The 19327-nt window shown below is 51.7% G+C and overlaps 1 protein-coding gene across 5 annotated transcripts in view; it reads left to right on the plus strand.

Moving 5' to 3' along the window:
* The window catches only part of LDB3 (LIM domain binding 3), a 60484-nt gene that overhangs the window by 34017 nt on the left and 7140 nt on the right, over positions 1-19327 (plus strand). For 3 of the 5 annotated variants that reach the window (XM_032608306.1, XM_032608310.1, XM_032608311.1), the window contains 5 exons: positions 5806-5948; positions 11214-11628; positions 12809-12989; positions 13604-13724; positions 18005-18120. In XM_032608306.1, the coding sequence (XP_032464197.1) occupies positions 5806-5948; positions 11214-11628; positions 12809-12989; positions 13604-13724; positions 18005-18120 (976 nt within the window). Of the gene's footprint in view, positions 1-2520; positions 2704-5805; positions 5949-11213; positions 11629-12808; positions 12990-13603; positions 13725-18004; positions 18121-19327 lie in introns of all 5 variants that reach the window. The other 2 variants (XM_032608307.1, XM_032608308.1) reach the window with 1 other exon arrangement.

Here is a 19327-nt window from a genome sequence, read left to right on the forward strand (position 1 = left end):
ATACTTTCCCCAGCCTGGGTATTTTCATCACTGCTGTCCTCAATTCCCAGAAGCCCACTGGAAGCATGTGGCCGTGTCAGGGAGAAACAGATAAAGGAGAGGGGTGTCCTCTGTCAGGCGGAGCCTTCCCAGGCCATACGTGTCCATGCCATGGGGCTCTGAGCAGCCAGTTCAGCAGTATGGTGTCAGGACCTGCAACTGTTTCTCTGAGGCGGCCGCTTCACAGGCATGGCTTCCAGAAGCCAGGTTCTTTCATGAAGGGTGAGGAAGTGGCCTCATGAAAGGGCCAGGGCTGGGTACCACCACAGGCCTAAGAGCTGGGCTGTCCAAGGCTTCCTCTCTGAACCACTAAGCTGGGAAAGAGCTGCACAGGGCATGGCCACTGCCCTTGTCCACCATGGATGCTTCCTATGCAGTCACAGAGAAGAATGGTGCGCCCTCCCCCGAGGCAGTCAGCTCAGCCTTGCCTCTTCTCCAGTCCTCTTCTTCCCTGACCCTCTCGTGCTATTTCATGCCTTTCTCTACCATACACTTCACTGGATGGAGGAGAGCACGTCGTGATGCTTTGGTCAATAGCTCATGGCCCCCTGGCGTCCCTACCTGGGACAGACCTTTGTAGTACCTTGGTACTCAAAGTGTGGTCCACGGACCAGCAGCATCAGCATCACCTGAAAGCTTGTCAGAAATGTAGACTCTCAGCCCCGCCCCATACCAACTGGGCCAGAAGCTGCATTTTAACAAGATTCCCGGGCGATCTGCCTGCATGTTAAAGTCTGAGAAGTATGTAGTGGTCAGCGGCCGCGCCTGTCTCTGCCAGTTGGTAGCAGGGTGATGTTTTAGCAGAGATTCAATCTTTCTGGACCTCAGGTTCCTCATCTGTAAAATGAGGATCTTGATACCAATCGCCCAGTGAGGTTGAAAGGATCAAATGGAGTAATGGGGTGCCGCTCATACAGCTGTTTAGTGCAAGGCCTGGCATATGGTAAGCACTCAGAGAGGGAAGAGGATTATTCTAATTTATTTCAAATCAGAATAGAGCCTTTTGTTGGGGAAAGATTCTACTTGACTGATTGCATGAAGAAGGTTCTTTGTTCCTGTATGAGGGACCACTTGAGGTACTAGGTAAGGCTTCAAATCCACATGCCTCAGTCAAAGCCTGCTGTCACTACCGAAAAGTTCTAGGAGCTCGAGCAATTCAATTCTCTCAGTCTCCATTCCTTCACTTATTAAAAAGAATTGATAATACCCACACCAGAGGGTTTTTGTGAGGATTAAAGACATAGGCCTGGCACATAGTTGGAGGTCAATAATTGAATTTCATAGCATAAGGAAAATCATTTCCACCTATAGGAGTTGCAGTATCCTGTCACCATTGTAACAAGTACAGACATATCTTAGTCCAACAACCCATGTACATTTCTTTGCTTTCCTATAATTTAATTTTTATTCCCTCCCTTATTTCACAGGTGGCCGAAATCTAATCTCATCGACCCAGGCTCTGATGCTCCTCTTGTCTGGGGTGGCTTTGCGAAAGAGGGGCTTGCAGAATGCCAAGGAGGGTGGGGTGGGGAGTCTGGGCACCTGGTCCTTGATCATGGTCCACCTGTGCTGGCATCTGCTGGGGTATCTCCATCCGTCTGGTCACACTGGTCCACACTGGCAGAGCAGTCACCTCTCATGTTCCCAAGTACAGGGACTTTCAGATGTGCAGGCGCTCAGGGCCACGTCCGTGTCACTCTCAGCTGTGTGGGAAACTGTCTACAACCCCCAGGCCACAGGATGGCCTACAGGTCTTTGGGCTGCCTCAGGCCTGCCTGCCCCTTCACCATGGGCCTAGGCATAGGGGACCCTGGGGTCCTGCCACTTCCCCAGGGTTTGCCCAGAAAACGGGCACAGCTGCCTCTATTCTCGAATCCCTCACGCCACGTCGCCCCCTTTCTGGTCCAGATGACCTTGATCTGTCCAGCATGGTAGCTTTCACCCATCTTCCAAATGTATCATCAGTGCCCTGAGTGCTTCGCAGCCTAAAGCCCAGGCTATCACAGCTTCAGAGCTTAAGCCCTTGACAACAAAATACCTTACCTCTGCTTTTTTCATTATATCATCCCTTCTCAAAGGCAAAGCGTGCCTCTGACTAAATGAGGAGGGGTGAAAGAAAGGAAAACAGGATGGAGGAGAAACCTTGGTTGATAATTGAGACTACTTTTTGACTGCACTGTTTTTATAGTACACGTTGAGAAAGACAAATTAGGAAGTACACAAAAATGGGAGGCAGGGGAATCTCACTAGGCTTGAAAATACTTCTGACGTTACTGTGATCTCCCTGTGGTCTGAGCCCTTCCGTCTTGGGGTCCTGGGTGGGGGTATTCTTTCCCTGAGCCTGGGGACAGGACTTCTGGAAGATCCTGCTCTGTTGGCAGTAAGGCTGGTACCTTCCACCCAGCCTGCCTCTTCTGCAGCCACCGCCCCCCAGCAGAGGGGCGTCCTTGACCTGTTGTCTTTCTCGGTCCGCCTCATCAGCACCCCCATTGAGCATGCTCCAGTGTGCACCAGCCAGGCCACCACCCCGCTGCTGCCCGCTTCTGCCCAGCCGCCTGCTGCTGCCTCTCCCAGCGCAGCCTCGCCACCCCTGGCCACAGCCGCTGCCCATGCTGCCACCGCCTCTGCCGCAGCCCCTGCCTCAAGCCCTGAGGACAGTCCAAGGTAACTGGCCCACAGGTGCCAGCCCTGACTGCGGGGAAGGGAGGCAGGAAAGGCCTCCCCCGGGTCCATCTGTTGGCAGCTGTGTTGGGCCCTCAGAAAGGTCCATCCAAAGTGGTTAGGACCCCAGGGCCCTGGGGACGCCAAGGCTCTGCACTGCTAGGTGCTGAGAGTGAAGGGAAAACTGGAGGCGCATTTCAGGGAAGCTCACTGGGACGTGTCACCCTGCCCCAGGGGCACATGCTCTAGGGAGAAAGGTGAAAGCCACACACACACATACGAAGTTAAATGACGAAGGGAGGCTGTGTGGAAAGTCCGTGTTCCTGGAGCTGGGATTACAGAGAAAGAAAGGAAATCAAGGAGGCCTCCGTGGAGGAGGCTGCGGTAACCCACTGAAGGCAGGTCAGATTTGGGCAGATATTTAGCAACTACCCTGCCTTCTTTTGATGGAGAAGCATGCTAACTCCAGAGGCACCTGATGGAGTGGGATTTACATCTCTGCTCTACCACTTACTGTCTCTAACCTTCAGAAAGTGATGTAAGTCCTCTGAACCTCAGTTTCCTCATCTGCTAAGGCATTAATGCAAAGCCTATTTTATAAGGTCAGGATAGAAAAAGTGTACATAAAACACCTAGCACATAATATGCTCTCAAGTACTGCAGGTTACTGCATTCCTGCCTGCCCTCATGGAACTCAGCCAAGTCGGGGGAGGGGTGTGTTGAAGGGTGTGGGGAGGCAGAGGGGTGGGCTGGACAGGTCATTCTGGAGCCGCCAGGCAGTGTAACAGGCCAGGCAGGCCCAGCTCTTTCTGGGCTGTGTGGAGCTGCCAAGTTGGTGTTTGGGGTCAGAGCCAGCTTTCCCAGTCGCCACACTCCCCTCCCAGGGTTTTGCTGGAAAGACACGGTTCTAGGTCAGGGTGCATAGTTCCCTGGTGCAGCCCGAGGCCCATGAAGGGTCGGCAAAGTGGCCTGTGTGCTGCGCCCCTACCCCCGGGCTCCACAGTGACCCAGGTGGTGCTGAGCCCAGCCTTTCCCCATCCCAACTCAAGCATCAAGGGTGAGCCTGGCCCAGGCTTCCAGGGCTCCTCATATCCCAGCTTCCTGGGGACATGTAGCAAGCTGCTTCCCTTCTGCACACCGGAATCTCTTCAGGTAATCTCTTCAGGCCTTGCTCCCTGCACAAAGAAGAAACCTTGAGAAGGATAAGATATATCCCTGCTGTCTAGTGAGAAGATGCCTCCCCAGGTTGAAGGGAGTCTTTAGATGCTGCGGCCCCGTGGATGGTCTAGCCTCATCCCTGGGGCCTCAGCCCTGTTCAAGGGTAAGCTCCAGCACCCGCTCCAGGCCTCCATGTCTGGGGGCCCTCGGGACTCCCTCAACAGGACAAACCCTTCCTCTACTTTGCCTTGCAAAGAGATGTGAGGCCTGGGTGGAGGCTGGAGAAGGACCTGGAGGGCTCCCTGCATCAGGCTGGAGCAGAGGGGGCCAGGGGACCACGCTCTGGGCCCAGCCACCTTCCCTCCTTGCACACGGGTCGGGATGGAGCTAGAGGGAGCCAATGGGAGACAAATGGACGCCCAATGTGGCCTCAGAATTCTTGCTGGGTATCTTAAGTCTCTGCTTGCGGCCCCAACACCAGTCTCTGGCAGAGGACCTGTAGTTCCTGGGATGCTGGGAAAGCATCCCCTACTGGTGGGAGAGTCTGGCCTTCTCCTGCCACAGTGGAAGCTGGGCACCGCTTGGACACGGCCTCTTTCTCTTCCACTGAGGCTCCTACTCCACTGGTCTTAACAGGGGTATATCAGAGAAGGGCAAGCCCAGGGAGGGGAGACAGTACCCTCATTCAGCCAGAAACACGGCAGCTTGGCGTGGCAAGCCCCCAGGTCTGGGACACTGGCTCTCTGAGACTCATTCTACCTCCAATTGTCTGGGACGTCACCACAGACCCTTCTGAATCTATTTAGGAGCCTGGCAGTGGGTTCTTAGCTCAGGGCAACCCACTCCCAGAGCCCTAGAGAAGGAGGTATTCCCTTATCCTGTGACTCTGCCCAAAGGCAGGCAGGAAGCCATGGGTGGGCAGGGGTCAGTATATTTTAAGGGGCTCACTTCTCCAGCGCTCCCATCAATGCCCCATTTGCCCTAGGGGTGGTCATGTCATCCCCGTTAGGATGTGAAAGATGCAGGGAGAGACCAGGGACATGTTCTATAAGGTTTCATTAGTTGTAAATGAAAAAAAAAAGGGGGGGGGTTCACTGACTAATGGAATTGGGAAACACTGGATCAGACAAAGTTAAACAGACTGCTTAGCTGTAGGAGTTCTTGGAGCCTTTAGTTCTCTAAGAGGAGAGGCCAAGCACAGCATTTCCTGAGGGCAATGAACTGGAACTTTTTTGTTTTTCCATCTCTTTGGTCCCATGGTCCCTGGGTCACAAGTGGGAAAAGGCTGCTTTAAGCTTCTTGGCAGCTATTCCACTGGGAGGAGGGCAACAGGAATCCTATATGGAAGAGGAGCCTCTAAGTGTGTGTAGGGGGGCCAGGGGGAGGGGGTCTCCTGGCCTCCCATGAGACCTCCCCAGAGCACTCTTGCCCAGAAACCTGAGACTTTGCTGCTCCCTCCAGCAACAATAGAAAGGGGGAGGGGGAGGAGGCCAGGTGGTCTGAGGCTGTGAGGTGCCCCAAAAGGTCAGGAGGTGGAGGGAGTAGGGTAGCTCTGAACATCTCCATCTCCCCTCTCTCCTTCCTCTGCCCCCTTCCCTGCCCCAGCCCCCATTCCACAGTCTCTACCCAGGGGTTGAAGGGTTTTCACTGCTCCTATCTGGCTGGTGCCTTTACTCCCTCTCTCCTAAGGCGGTGGCACCAGCAATGGGCTGTATTTCTCAAGGTGTCTCTGCTACTCTAACCAGACTCACCAAGACTCAGCACCCAAGGGGCAGCTTCCTCCCCCTGAGACCTCCATGGTCTTTCCTTCTCAGCCTCTGGCAGCTCCCCAGGTTTCCTCCTGAGAGGCTCCTTAAAGATCTGGGAGCCAGCCTGCTGTGGCTCCAGGCCCCAGGGCCCGGGTGGGGCTGTCCTTCTGGCTGTTAACTCTTACTCCCTTGGTTCCAGGCCCCAGGCCTCTGCCTACAGTCCCGCTGTGGCCACCTCTCCAGCACCTGCCGCCCATACATACAGCGAGGCCCCAGCTGCCCCTGCACCCAAGCCCCGGGTTGTCACCACTGCCAGTATCCGGCCTTCTGTCTACCAGCCAGGTGAGAGGCAGAGTGGGAAGGGAGGCTGTCTAGGCTGGGCGTGGGCTCCAGGGCTCAGCTCCAAAGCCACGTCCCCCTGAAGGATGGTGGTTATAGAGGCGCTGCTAATGAGGTTTCAGCCTTCCTTCCTCCAACTGTGGGCCAGAATCCTATGGAAGCTGCCTCTGGTGCTGGGGAGACAGGTGACCAGTGCCAGGCAGGGATGGGGCCTCCCAGCTCTTGGGAAGAGGACATTCCTGCCTGGGGATTTCCAGGCTCCAGGTGAGGAAGAGAGGGTTTAGAGGGGAGGGGCTTGTTCCTCCAGGCGTCTGGATCTGGCTCAAGGCAGAGGATAGGCAGCTGTAACAAAAGTGCCACGGGCTTTGAACAGACCTATGGCATAATGTGATGCTGGGCAAACTGCTCACCTAGCTGGTCTTTGGTTTCTTCAGCTGGGACAGGCTAACTAGAGGCATGGAGAGCACATGTGACAGGTGGGAGAGTGGCCCACACAGGGTCTCCAGGTGGCTGGCCTCACTGGCTGGCTGTTCCATCGCTCTGGTGCCCATTCTCATCACTGCGGGGACGAGGGCTCAGCCTCTGTCTTCCCTTTTCCTAGGCAAAGTTGGGCCTCTCCCCAGAGCTCCAGGGCGGTTCTCAGGCTGGCTTAGACCCCTCCTTCCCCTGCATGCCCCTGCTCAGTGAACTTAAGGGAAGATAAGACAGGGACTGAGGCGGGAAGCACCTTGCTTGGGGGAGTTGACTTGATGTGTAGGGCAGAGGAGCCACAACCAGCCCTCTGTTCTATAAGTATACTCTGACATTAGTGCTGAGTGTGTAGACGTGGCTCTAGCATCAGACTCCCGTGCCAGGCTCCGCTCTGCTATCTAAGGCAAAGTACTTCATCTCCCAGGCCTGTATTTCCTCGTTTAAAAAATAGGCATATTATGTACACCTGGTGCTCTGGGGATGAAATGAAGCACCCAGCACAGTGCTTGGCACACAGGAGGTGCCCTTCTCTGTCTCTTCAGAAGAACACAAAGTTCTGAGGTTAAAAGTCCACAGGATTAGGAAGCAATTTGCAGCGGGCTGCTGTGGTGAAAAATCTCCTGTGGAGGTAGAGGAAGCAGCTGCTCTGCGGAGATGGGGGGCACAGGAGGGAGGGTGATAAGGAGTTGGGAGGAGCAGCGGCGGTTGGAGGGGGCGCAGGGAGAGTATTTCCGCCCGGGTGCGGGCTCCGGTCCCAGGCAGGTCCTTCTGGGCATCTTCCGGGGCGGGCCCCGGGTTTAGGCTCCCCCGCCCCGGCCGCCGGCTCTCCTCTGCAGGCCCGCCAGGGGGCGGCACGGCTCCGGGGGCGCGCACCGCCGGGCCCCCGACTGGCGTCTGTCTCCTCCTCCTTCCGGCACTGGAGTCAGGGGCGGGGCGAGACGTGCTGGAGCCCTAGAGCTGCCGGCCTTTGCTGAGTTCCCAGGCCTTGCAGACGTTAACTCATTCCTGCCCGGAGGGAAGGAGGCCGCCGGGCGGCGCGCGCCTGAGCCGGCCTGCCTCTGCCCCCTCTCCTGAGGGTGGGGTCCCAGGGAGGCTGGCAGGTGGTGTGGGGAAAAACGAGGATCGTGGACCCGGGCCCCTCCCCTCCTCTCCACCGCCGACCCCGGGCCCGGGGAGAGCGGGGAGCCCGCGTGCCGTCCGAGCTGCAGCTCCCCGCGAGGGCTCCTCCGGGTCCAGGGTGGAGTTCGCAGCCCAGATCTTATCGCCTGCACCGAGGCTGGGTGGCCGCTCCCCGGAGCACCTGGGGCCCGGGAGTGGGCAGGGGGCCCCCCACTTCCACCCCGACCCGCACCCCCGCGGGGGCTGTGCGCTCGCAGGAGCCGGGCCCGACCTGGAGTGAGTCAGAAATCACCTTGTTTAATTACACCATTCCCGAGCCAACGAGTGCGATAGGGGCTTTTGAACTTGCCAATTAGAGATGAAATATCACCTTCTAATTTGGACGGGCTTTATTCCGTCAAGCAGAAATAGCAACAGCCCAGGGCTCGCAGATGGGATATCAAGTCTCTGTCCTGGCACGTCGGGGATGGTGGGGCCAGCCAGGCTGAAGGGCGCAGAGGGAAGGGAACTGGGAAGCAGCTGCTCCTCACCGGGGACCTGATGGCTGAGGGAAGCTGCCGGCCTGTGCCTCGAAGAAGGGAAGGGCCCTAGCTCTGGGAGGGTGTAGTCTTGGGCGAGGAAGCAGCCCACCCGGGCCCAGATGCCGGGTGCCTCTGACGTGCTGAGACCTTCGTGTGGTGGGGATTTAGAAAAGGGGGGTGGATCATGGAGTCTGGAAGGCCTTCCGAGGAGGGAAGAGAATGGCTGCCAGGCAAAGGGAATAGGGTTAGTGTTGCCGGAGGGAAGCTGGAAGTGGGCAAGGGCCCGATTTGGAAGGGGCGTGCTAAACCTTGTTTTGCTGCCTAGGGAGTGGTTAAGCAGGGAATCTGGAGTTGAGACCTGCTGCCTGAGTGCCAGTTTCAGCTCGGCGTTTCTTCAATTCTCCAAGCCTCAACTCCTCTTCTATAAAATGGACTTGAAAGTACTATCTGCCTCATGGGATTGCAGCGAGTATTACATGAAATAGTGCACATAAGGGCCCTGGCATGTGGAAGCAGTCAGTACTTGGTAACCGTTGTTCTGATTAGGACAACACTGTCTAATAACAATACATTTTCTAGTAGCCACACTTTTTAAAGGGAAGCAGGTGGAATTAATTTTAGTATATTTTATTTAACGCAGTATATTCAAAGTATCATTTCAATGAACAATCAATATAAGATTATTGGTGAGATATTTTACTTTCTTGTCTTGTACTAAGTCTTTAAGAATTGGTGTGTATTTTACATTTATAGCACGTTTCAGTTTGGACTAGCCGCATTTCAAGTGCTTAACGGCCACATAGGGCTATGTATTGGATAACACAGGATTAGGGCTTTCATTCTTAATCCCTCTTAGCAGAGATCCCCCCGCCACTTCACAAAAAAAAGGAAATAAGATCTTGCACAGAACCCCATTATTCAGAGAGGGCTGAAGCTGCTCTAGCATTTTGAGACCCTCTGTTCCAGGCACTTGGGAGCTATGCAAGCTTGTTAGGGAGGGTGACAACACCTCAAATATGGGCTTCACAGGTTTACTAGTGCATGCAACATGTCACTCCAGTAGGTCCCCACCCTGTGAGGCAGACAGGGATGTCACACCTACCACCACTGATGATTAGACTCAGTCCCAGGTTACTGACTTCAGGGGTGCCACATCTCCCACCGCCTACATACCACAGTCTCCCTGGGCTGGGATCCCTCAGGTGACCATCAAGCTGTGAGATGAGCTGACAGTTCATCTGGACCATGAGACCCAGGAGTCACTCTCCTCACCATCTTCACTGACATTTAATGACACATACGCAGTGCCAGGCACAAGGCTAAGCCTTTATAGTTCTTATCTCCCATCATCCTTATAACAACCCTGAGAAGTACTAAGAATTATGATAGCCATTTTTAGACGAGGAAATTTGGGCCTAGAGACGTTAAGGAACTTGCCCAAGGGCACACAGCCAGGATGTTGTAGAGCTGGGACCTGAACCCAGGGTTCTTGATGGCTGTGCTACATGCCAGACCATGCAGCCTCCTCCAGGTTGATAGGTACTCCTCCATAATGTGGTGCACCCAAATCTTCTGGAACTTGGACTCATGTTTTTTACAGAGGCAGCTTGGGGTGATAGAAAGAATGATTTTGGAAATTCACCCTGCCACTTACTAGCTCTGTCTGAGCCTCGGTGACCTCAACTGTAAAAGGGATTAATCCAGATGACCTGTTACGTGCCTAGCCTACCCTCTTAGTAAGTGGGAAGAAGATTTCCTTATGGAGAGTTTTACCTTTGGAAGCCAGCGTCACTCCCAGGATGGCTCTAGGGCAGGGCTGGGGAGGGTTTTACCCCTTCTGTTTTCAATAACACAGGCCGGGTCCCTATCCATTCCCAGCACGGGGGTTTCCATGTCACCCACCTCTGAAGGGCCAATCATATGGGAGTAGAAGGTATGGGGTTGGAGCAGCAGGCTACAGGCCACCTAAGGTAATCTAGGGGAACCAGGTGGGGAGAGACCAAAGGCCAGGCCGGGAACTTTAGCCCTGAGAATGTCCTTCCTTTCCAGTCTGGAGCCTGATGGGGGCTGCCTCAGCATCTATCAGCACAGTCCATTCACCAGGCCAGACTCAGGAATGGGGAGGGAGGCTGCCCCGACACACTTCCTGGGGTAGGGGGAATGAGGCCTCTTTCCAGAGGAACAGACTGTAAGCTGAGGTGAGGCTTCTGGAACCTCCCTCCCTAGGAGGGGAAGCTGGTGAGACCATGTGTGCTGGACACAGCTGGGTCTGCCCCGGCTGGCTTTACGATGGGAGGCAGCAAAACTTAGAAACCTGGATTTTGAGGGCCCAGGCCTCGGAGGGCTTTGGGTGAGCAGCTGCTATGCTCCTTTGTGTTGCCGCCCTAAATCAGTTTCCACCAAGGTGATGAGGGGGGGCGTGTGTCCCCCAGAGGCAGCCACAGGCTGAGGGAGCAGCTACACCTAGGCTGTGTCACCCCAGCATCTCTGCCCAGCTTCCCTCCGAATACTGCCTTCAAGACCCACCACCCAAATGAAACCAAAATGGAATTTCCCCCCGGTACAAATCAAGCCAAGCTGTTTTTCAAGAAAACGATTGTAGCGAAACCTGAAACCTGAACCTGAAAACCTAACTGTCCCGTCATCTGCTTTGTCCCAAAGGCTGGACTAGGTCCAGTTCAGCAAACGCTTGTGATTGAGGCATTTCAGATGTCAAATCACTGGTCAGAGTGCAAACAAAGGCATCTTCCAGTCAAGGCCAAGCTGACCCACTCCCACCCTCTTCCTGGCCCAGGGGATCCAGATATGAGCCGGGCCCGGCCACCCGTGCCCCCGTCCCTGTCTCCTGCAGGCCTCTGGCAGCCAAGGCCTGGCAGAGCCGCACCCTGCACAGCTGCAGATATTTATAGCCCTGTCCCTTCCCAGCCCTGTCCAAGCTCCCGAGGGCTCTGCTCCGACGGCTGTTTATCTCCCTTGGCTCCCTGCTGCAACTTCAAATCGAGGCCATCAAGAAGTTCAGGGACGCGTCTCCTGTAAAAACTGGCATTGTGCTGCTCTAATATTAAAGTTGTCTTTTCCAGTTCTCTGGCTGGGGGCGGGGGAAGCTGGGAGAAGTGAATTCCTGACACATTTTTCTCTGGGTATTTTTGGCTTGCAGTGCCTGCATCTACCTACAGCCCATCCCCAGGGGCCAATTACAGTCCAGCCCCCTACACCTCCTCCCCTGCCCCCGCCTACACCCCTTCCCCTGCCCCCGCCTACTCCCCCTCCCCAGCACCAGCCTACACCCCCTCGCCAGCCCCAAGCTATAATCCTGCACCCTACAGCGGGGGCCCTGCGGAGTCTGCCAGCCGTCCCCCATGGGTGACAGACGACAGCTTCTCTCAGAAGTTCGCCCCTGGCAAGAGCACCACCACTGTCAGCAAGCAAGGCCTGCCCCGAGGGGCCCCTGCCTACAACGCACCCCCGGCTCCGCAGGTGTCCCCCCTTGCCAGGGGTACCGTGCAGAGGGCGGAGCGCTTCCCAGCCAGCAGCAGGACTCCGCTCTGCGGCCACTGCAACAGCATCATCCGGTAAGGGCCAGCTGTGCCGCTGTGCTAGGGTACTGGGACGAGAGGGGGACGGGAGGGCAGATGTAGGGAGAAGGCCGCGTGCAGGACAGCCTCAGGTCCCTCTGGCTTACCATCTGGTCTGACCCTCTCTGAGCTTTAGCTTCCATACCTGCGTGATACCCACTTCCCTGGGGAGTTGGGAGGATTCCACGAGGTGAGTGGGTGAAGCTCCCAGCACGGTGCCTGTGCCAGCACCACCCCCTTGGGCTAAGGCTGGGTTCTGGGAATTGCAGGTCTGGATGGTAGATTTATTGGCCTGTTGCAAGCTGGCTGACAGTGCTAGTTTTGACCCAGCTTTCCTTCCTTTCGAGGTGCTCCTGGGTCTGTCCGCAGACAAGCCCGGGCTGCTCAGGGCTTTGGTGGGCATCTGACACACTAAAAGGAAAACAAGTCATTTCATGCTTAGAGGCCAAGGATCATGGGTGGTACTTGTTTGAATATAGTATGTTTATAGTATGTGCATATGTGTGTGGGGGGCGGGCTTGTGTATATGAAAAATACACTTTTATTTAAAAATAAAGGATCATTAGAAAAAATATGCTCATTAGAGAAGAATTAGAAAATTCAGAAAATTAAAACATGAAGCGTTTCTTCAGTCCCACTGTCTGACTACTAATTCGGAGCCAGGTTTGTGTCCCGGGTCTACCATACCAGCCCTGTAGCCTTGAACAACTTACTTAACATCCCTGTACCTCAGTTTCCTTATCTGAAAATGCGTATCATAATAGTACCTGCTTCATAGGGTTGTCGTGAGAACTAAACACGTTAAATAATGCAAATTTCTTCTTGAATGGTACCTGGCACAGAGTAAGCACTTAATAAATGCTAGCCATTAGCACCGTCATCATTGCTCTTCTTACTACAATTATCAGTAGTCAACCTAATGGATATTCCATAACATACTTACCCACTCCCCTGCTAGTGGATGTTCGAGTCGCTTCGCCATCTCTGTTTGTTGCAAGTGATGAAACAACATCTTTCTGCATGGAGCTTTACCTGAATTTCCTGTTATTGCACTAGAACAGTCACAGAAGTTATAGCGTTATAGGGTCAAAGTGTGAATATTGTTGAGCGTTTTGAAATATCTGGTCTTAAGCTTTGGGGGCTGCCTTAGAGGAGGTACTATTCTCTGCTTCCCCAGGGGCCCCTTTCTGGTAGCCATGGGCCGCTCCTGGCACCCAGAAGAGTTCAACTGTGCCTACTGCAAGACCTCCCTGGCAGACGTGTGCTTTGTGGAGGAGCAGAACAACGTTTACTGTGAGCGGTGTTATGAGCAGTTCTTTGCCCCGGTCTGTGCCAAGTGCAACACCAAAATCATGGGGGTAAGTGGGCTGCATTCCTCTCCTCTGACCCTTGTCTCTTTTCCAACCAATCTCTCCTCCTCCGCAAGGTTGTGGGGTCCTATTTGGAAGCCAAGAAGTTGCTGTGCTAACAGAGCAAGAACAACTCCATTTCTGTCCTAGAAGGGAGTTGGTATGCCACCAATGAACTAGGGAGTAAATGAACTTGAAGCAAGAGATCCGTGGGCCACATCCCTGGCCACACAGCTTGAAGTGGTGGCAGAGCTTCTGCAAAGCAAGTTACTGCTTCATAGCCTGACCTCACCATGCACCTGCATGTGGCTTTGACCCTCGATGCCCCTTTGGTAAAATGGCGATAACACATAGTACTTCCCTCCCAGGTTGGGTGGAGGGTGAAGCATCACAGCTTATGGAAGCACACACAGAACCTGGCACCCAGCAAGTGCTGCAGGAGTAGGAGCCTCTCCTCTGCCGCCCCTAGCCTTCTGCGGTGTGTCCAAGGCCCGCTTCTTGGGCTCTCCTGCCCTGCTCCCTGATGGGATGCTCCGGCAGTGACCGGGGCTGCTGTGGAAGTTAAGCCTGCCTTCTTCTCCCTCCTGGACCTTTCTGTCCTGAGCTGAGGCTCTTTTCCCCAGGAAGTGATGCATGCCTTGAGACAGACGTGGCACACCACCTGCTTTGTCTGTGCAGCCTGCAAGAAGCCCTTCGGGAACAGCCTCTTCCACATGGAAGATGGGGAGCCCTACTGTGAGAAAGGTAGGACCTCTGTGCTGTGGGGAGGCCCCACAGTCTGGGAGAAAGGGGTAGGAGTTCCCTTTCACACACATTCAATCTGTGCTGTTTTCCCTGCACCAAATATGTGGACCACAAGTCGGCATCTTGTGACCGCTTAGGAAACCTTTCAGATGATTTTGATTCGGAGACCACAAGGTCTAGTCTGAAAAAGCTTTGGCGCCGGCCTTTGTCCTAGGTTCTGTTCCAGGCTCCTGTTTCAGGCTGGCTTTGTAACCCTGATTGAGTTACTAAACTTCTCTGAGCCTCACTCTCCCCATCTGTAAGAGGGGGAGATCAACACCTGCCTCCCAGAGTTGTGGTGAGGATTAAACCAAAGAAACTTCGGAACTAGTCAAGTACATGCAGGTCCCCTCCCAGCTCCTGTGATGTTTACCAGACTTTGATGTTCCTTCAGCGTCCAGCCAACTCCCTGTCTGAATTCGGAGTTTCTCTGTTCTCCCCATACGCTATATGTTATAACTTGGAGTCAATTACGGTAAATTCTGAAGATAAAGCCATCTGTTAGAGTTGGGCATCCTGGCTAACTAACCATTCAGTCACTCACACATTCACACACTCATTTATTCATAGCCTGCCTCTTTCAGATAAGGATTTGAGGCAGGTTCCAACAAAGGTAACAAAAACATGAAAGTTAAGACAATAGAACTAGCAAAGCAGCACCAAGAAGAAGAGGGAAAAGGAAACATGCTGATTATGAAGAATAACAGAGCTGCACTGACTGGGTAGCAAATGTGAGAGCAAAAAGAGAAACACAGTAAGTTAGTTTACTTTAAAACCAGAAAGGAGAAAACATTCCAGTTCTTCAAGGGGAAAAGGAAAACAAAATTAAAAAATTTTTCCCCCTGACAATAAATTATAAAAGAAACTTCTTGGGTTCTGAGGTACTGGTGAATTCTCTTTCCAGCTCTGAGGCTCACTGAATGACTTTAAATAAGTCACTCAGTCATTCTGGCCTCAGAGTTCATATCGGTAAAAGGGAGAAGATAACACCTGTCTTTTCCCTTCTTAGGAGGAAATGGTGATGATTGGTAATTAATAAAAGTGCTTTGGTACCAATACAAATTGCTATTGTTAGTCGACTAAAAGCATTATAACTTTCATAATGTGTGATAAGCCACAATTTATGCGTGAGGCTTGTGAAAGAATGATAGATTAACACTATTACCAGTGCTCCTCTCCCTAGCACCCCCCCAAAAAAGATTTTCAAAAATGATGTTTTGATTAAGAAGACCCAGGAAAGGGATGGTCTACTGTTAAGAAAAGACAGCAAGGAAGCAGGTTTAGCCTCAGCCTTAGGCACCCTGAGAGACCCTGACTAAAGGCCCACAAGGGCCTCTTCCAGGCTGTGTGACCATGGACAGGATGCTTGCCCTTTCTGAGTCTCTCCTTCTTCACTTAACTCTCAGAGGCTGTTGTGAGGATTAACTGAGATAATGGGTGCACAGCTCTGTAATGGCTCCGGGAGACCCACAGCTCTCCAAGGAGCACAGTTTGAAACTACTTCCTTAAGCGATGGGAGTCACTGTGATGTTTTAAGTAAAGAAATAACACAATTTAATTTTTATTTTGGAAAGAGCATTAGAAATTTAATATGCTTGTTGAATGTGATAAGGGTGATATTCTTATAAACAAAGTAAAGAAAGGAGAGCTAGATGATCCAATAGTGAGGTAAAGTCAAGCCTGTTGGTTAAACTGCCCTAGAGATAAAATATCAGAGTCAGCCCCTGTCCCCGTACCATGGGACACTGTGTTTGGTTCTGACCTTGTCTTTTTTTTTTTTTAATTATCGTGGGGGGAAAAAATACACATATAAAATTTACCATCCTAACGGTTTTTTTTTTTTTGGCTTTTCACTTTTTATTTTATATTGGAGTATCACCGATTAACAATGTTGTGATAGTTTCTGGTGCACAGCAAAGGGACTCAGCCATACATATACATGTATCCATCCTAACCATTTTTTTTTTTTTTTTTTTTTTTTTTTGCGGTACGCGGGCCTCTCACTGTTGTGGCCTCTCCCGTTGTGGAGCACAGGCTCCGGACACGCAGGCTCAGCGGCCATGGCTCACGGGCCCAGCCGCTCCGTGGCATGTGGGATCTTCCCGGACCGGGGCACGAACCCGTGTCTCCTGCATCGGCAGGCGGACTCTCAACCACTGCGCCACCAGGGAAGCCCCATCCTAACCATTTTTAAGTGTACAGTACAGTAGTGTTAAGTATATTCACACTGTTGATTGATCTGAAACAGATTTCCAGAATTTTTTTCATCTTGCAAATATGAAGCTCTGTACCAATTAAACAACTCCCCTTTTCCCCTCTCCCTCCAGTCCCAAAGAAAATTATAAAGACCTAACAGGAGAAATGAAGGAATACATAAATGAGAAACTAGATTATTTTCCTGGTGGGAAAGGCCCATGCACAAACTTTATTTAATAACAATTACATTCCCCTTTTGTAGAATAAATGAGGAAAATACCAGCTTTTTAAAAAAATGTATTAGGGGACTTCCCTGGCAGTCCAGTGGTTAAGACTCTGCGCTTCCAATGCAAGGGGCGTGGCTTCAATCCCTGGTTGGGGAGCTAAGATCCCACAGGCCGTGGGGTGCGGCCAATAAATAAATTAATTACTTTTAAAAAATGTACTAGGGTCACACCTGTGATACCAAATTCATAGTTCATAGCCCCCACTTCATGTTGACTCTCAGCAGGTGGTCTGAGACAGTGACTAGGCATACTGTCCACAAGGAGATCTGAGCAGAAAACCTCTGTAAGAAAAAGCCAACTGGGTTTCCCTGGTGGCGCAGTGGTTGAGAGTCCGCCTGCTGATGCAGGGGACATGGGTTCGTGCCCCGATCCAGGAGGATCCCATATGCCGCGGAGCGGCTGGGCCCGTGAGCCATGGCTGCTGAGGCTGTGCGTCTGGAGCCTGTGCTCCGCAACGGGAGAGGCCACAACAGTGAAATGCTCGCGTACCGCAAAAAAAAGAAAAGAAAAGAAAAGAAAAAGCCAACTGTGGCAGAGCTGTGGAGAGACAAGTACACTTCTAGGAGAATGAAGCCTTTGTAAAAGGCATCAAGCTTCTTCTAGAAGAATCTGGGAAAGTTCTACAGTGAGTGCAGTGGGAGTGCTGCCCACTACCAGGCCCAGACAACTGGGGCTGAGAAGCACAGGCCTGGCCCGCTGTCTCACCTGTGTGTCTCTGGCTAGGCCCTTCACCTCTTCCAGCCTCATCCGCAAAACAGAACAAAAACAATTTCGCCAAGACTAAGTTTATTCATTAATTTATTGATTCAGTGATTCATCCATTCACTCATTCATTTGACATATGTGTTGGGTACTGACTTGTGTGCCAGGCACTGTGCTGGGAGTACAAAGAAAACTAATACATAGGGCTTCCCTGGTGGCGCAGTGGTTGAGAGTCCGCCTGCCGATGCAGGGGACATGGGTTCGTTCCCCTGTCTGGGAAGATCCACATGCCGCGGAGCGACTAGGCCCGTGAGCCATGGCCGCTGAGCCTGCACGTCCGGAGCCTGTGCTCTGCGACAGGAGAGGCCACAACAGTGAGAGGCCCGCGTACCACAAAAAAAAGAAAACTAATACATAGACCTTGACATTGAGATACTAGCAAATAATACAATCTACGTGAGGATGCTTGGTAAACTGTAAAGCATTATGTAAATAATATTTGGTATTATTATCTCTTTGGCTGGGGGAGGGGAACATGTCCCAACAAAATAGTTCAGGTATTGTTTCTAGTAGTGAAAATTTATTATCAACACAGATGCCCAATGACAGAAGAATGGCCAAGCAAAGAACATGCTATACAACTCTAAGAAATGTCAAAGGCGCTCACTCCTCCAAAATAAGCAGAGCTGCTGGGAAATAGGATTTTTTTTTCTTTCTTGGGATTGGTCTGTTTGGACCGTAAGAGGTGACAGAGCAGAGGAGAAAATCACCCTGCAGAAAGTTAATGACAGTTCCAGAAAGTGTTTGCAGATCAAACCAGCACAGGGTGGTGACTAAGCCTGAATCTGCACCACACCAGTGCAAATTACTGGAAAAGGAAAAAACCAATCATGTAACTGAGTATTTTGTCTGCAAGATGACAAGTAACCAATTAGGTTTCATCCACTGCCCCCAGCCCAGTGATTTGGGGGGTTGTTCTGACATTGGGTCGATGTGGCTGGGACACTCCTCCCAGCCTGCCTGGAGGCCTGGTCCTTACTCTGCCTTTCATTTCAGACTACATCAACCTGTTCAGCACCAAGTGTCACGGTTGCGATTTCCCCGTGGAGGCCGGTGACAAGTTTATCGAAGCCCTGGGGCATACTTGGCACGACACCTGCTTCATTTGCGCAGTACGTTTTTTGCTTGGGGTTCTGACTTTCTGCGAAGAGGCAGGAGGGACCAAGTGGGGCCAGATGACCAACCCTTTACATCCCTTTCAACCCTGGCATTCTAATATTCTGTCATTTTTAAAAGCCGGCAAATACCATGATGCCTTGATATGTCACAGCTGAGCAAAGTTTTATTACTAATAATGATTTATTAACCAGTATGGCTTTGTTAACTCTCCACTTCATTAAGGACAGAAGAGTGTCTTAGGATCTGGCAAACTAGCAGCTTTCCTCAGCAGTGATGCTCTCAATAGGTGGGAAGAGTGAATGATGTTGGGATTTAATAGGGGCAGGTGGCTTCCCATGGTTATAGGTCATTTAAGATACGATGACATGACTCAACGGTTTTCCCCTAAATTTTCACCATGAACACTAGATTGGAGCTTATTGACTAATCCTATGAAAAGCTGAGATAAGTTTTCTTTTGACTGAACCTTTAGAAATCAGGGCTGAGTATCATTGCATTTTCCTAAATGGTCCTGTTCTCGATATATAGTTGCCAGGAGATAAGCCCTAGATTAAGTATTAACCAGGTGCAGTTTATTTCTGCTGAACAGCCAGGTCATTTTTACCTGTGAGGTGAGATTGACGTTTTCCTTCCAAGGGCTTTGGGTTGGGGAAGGGACAGGGCAATGAGCCTGCCGACATTTAGAGTCTGCATTAGAATTAGAAAACAGTCGTCCCTGATAAAGCCCCGTGATGTGAGTCTATAATTGACTAAACTTTATTTGGGAAAATCAATGTACTACTACTGCTTTTTTTTTTTTTTTTTTTTACCAGAGTTGCTCAAGGTAAATTTTGGGAATGTGTGAAAGGTCTACATAGTTTAAACTTGAACAATTATTATAGACTTATGACATAGGACAACCATAGTCATAATGTTTACTGCAATTCACTTCAGCTTTTATACTTCACTTCTATATCCCCTCCCATCTGTGGGGTGCATTGTATTCACTCCATATATTAGTTTGCTAGGGCTGCCGTGACAAAGTACCACAATTGAATAGCTTAAACAACAGACGCTTACTCTGTCACAGTTCTGGGGGCTAGAAGTCCAAATTCAAGATGTCAGCAGGGACCTGCTCTCTCTCCTAGCTGCTGGTGGTTGCCAGCCATGCTTGGTGTTTCTTGAATTGTAGCTGCATAACCGCAATCTCTGCCTCCATTG

Source organism: Phocoena sinus, chromosome 16 (genome assembly GCF_008692025.1).
Source record: "Phocoena sinus isolate mPhoSin1 chromosome 16, mPhoSin1.pri, whole genome shotgun sequence".
NCBI lineage: Eukaryota > Metazoa > Chordata > Mammalia > Artiodactyla > Phocoenidae > Phocoena > Phocoena sinus.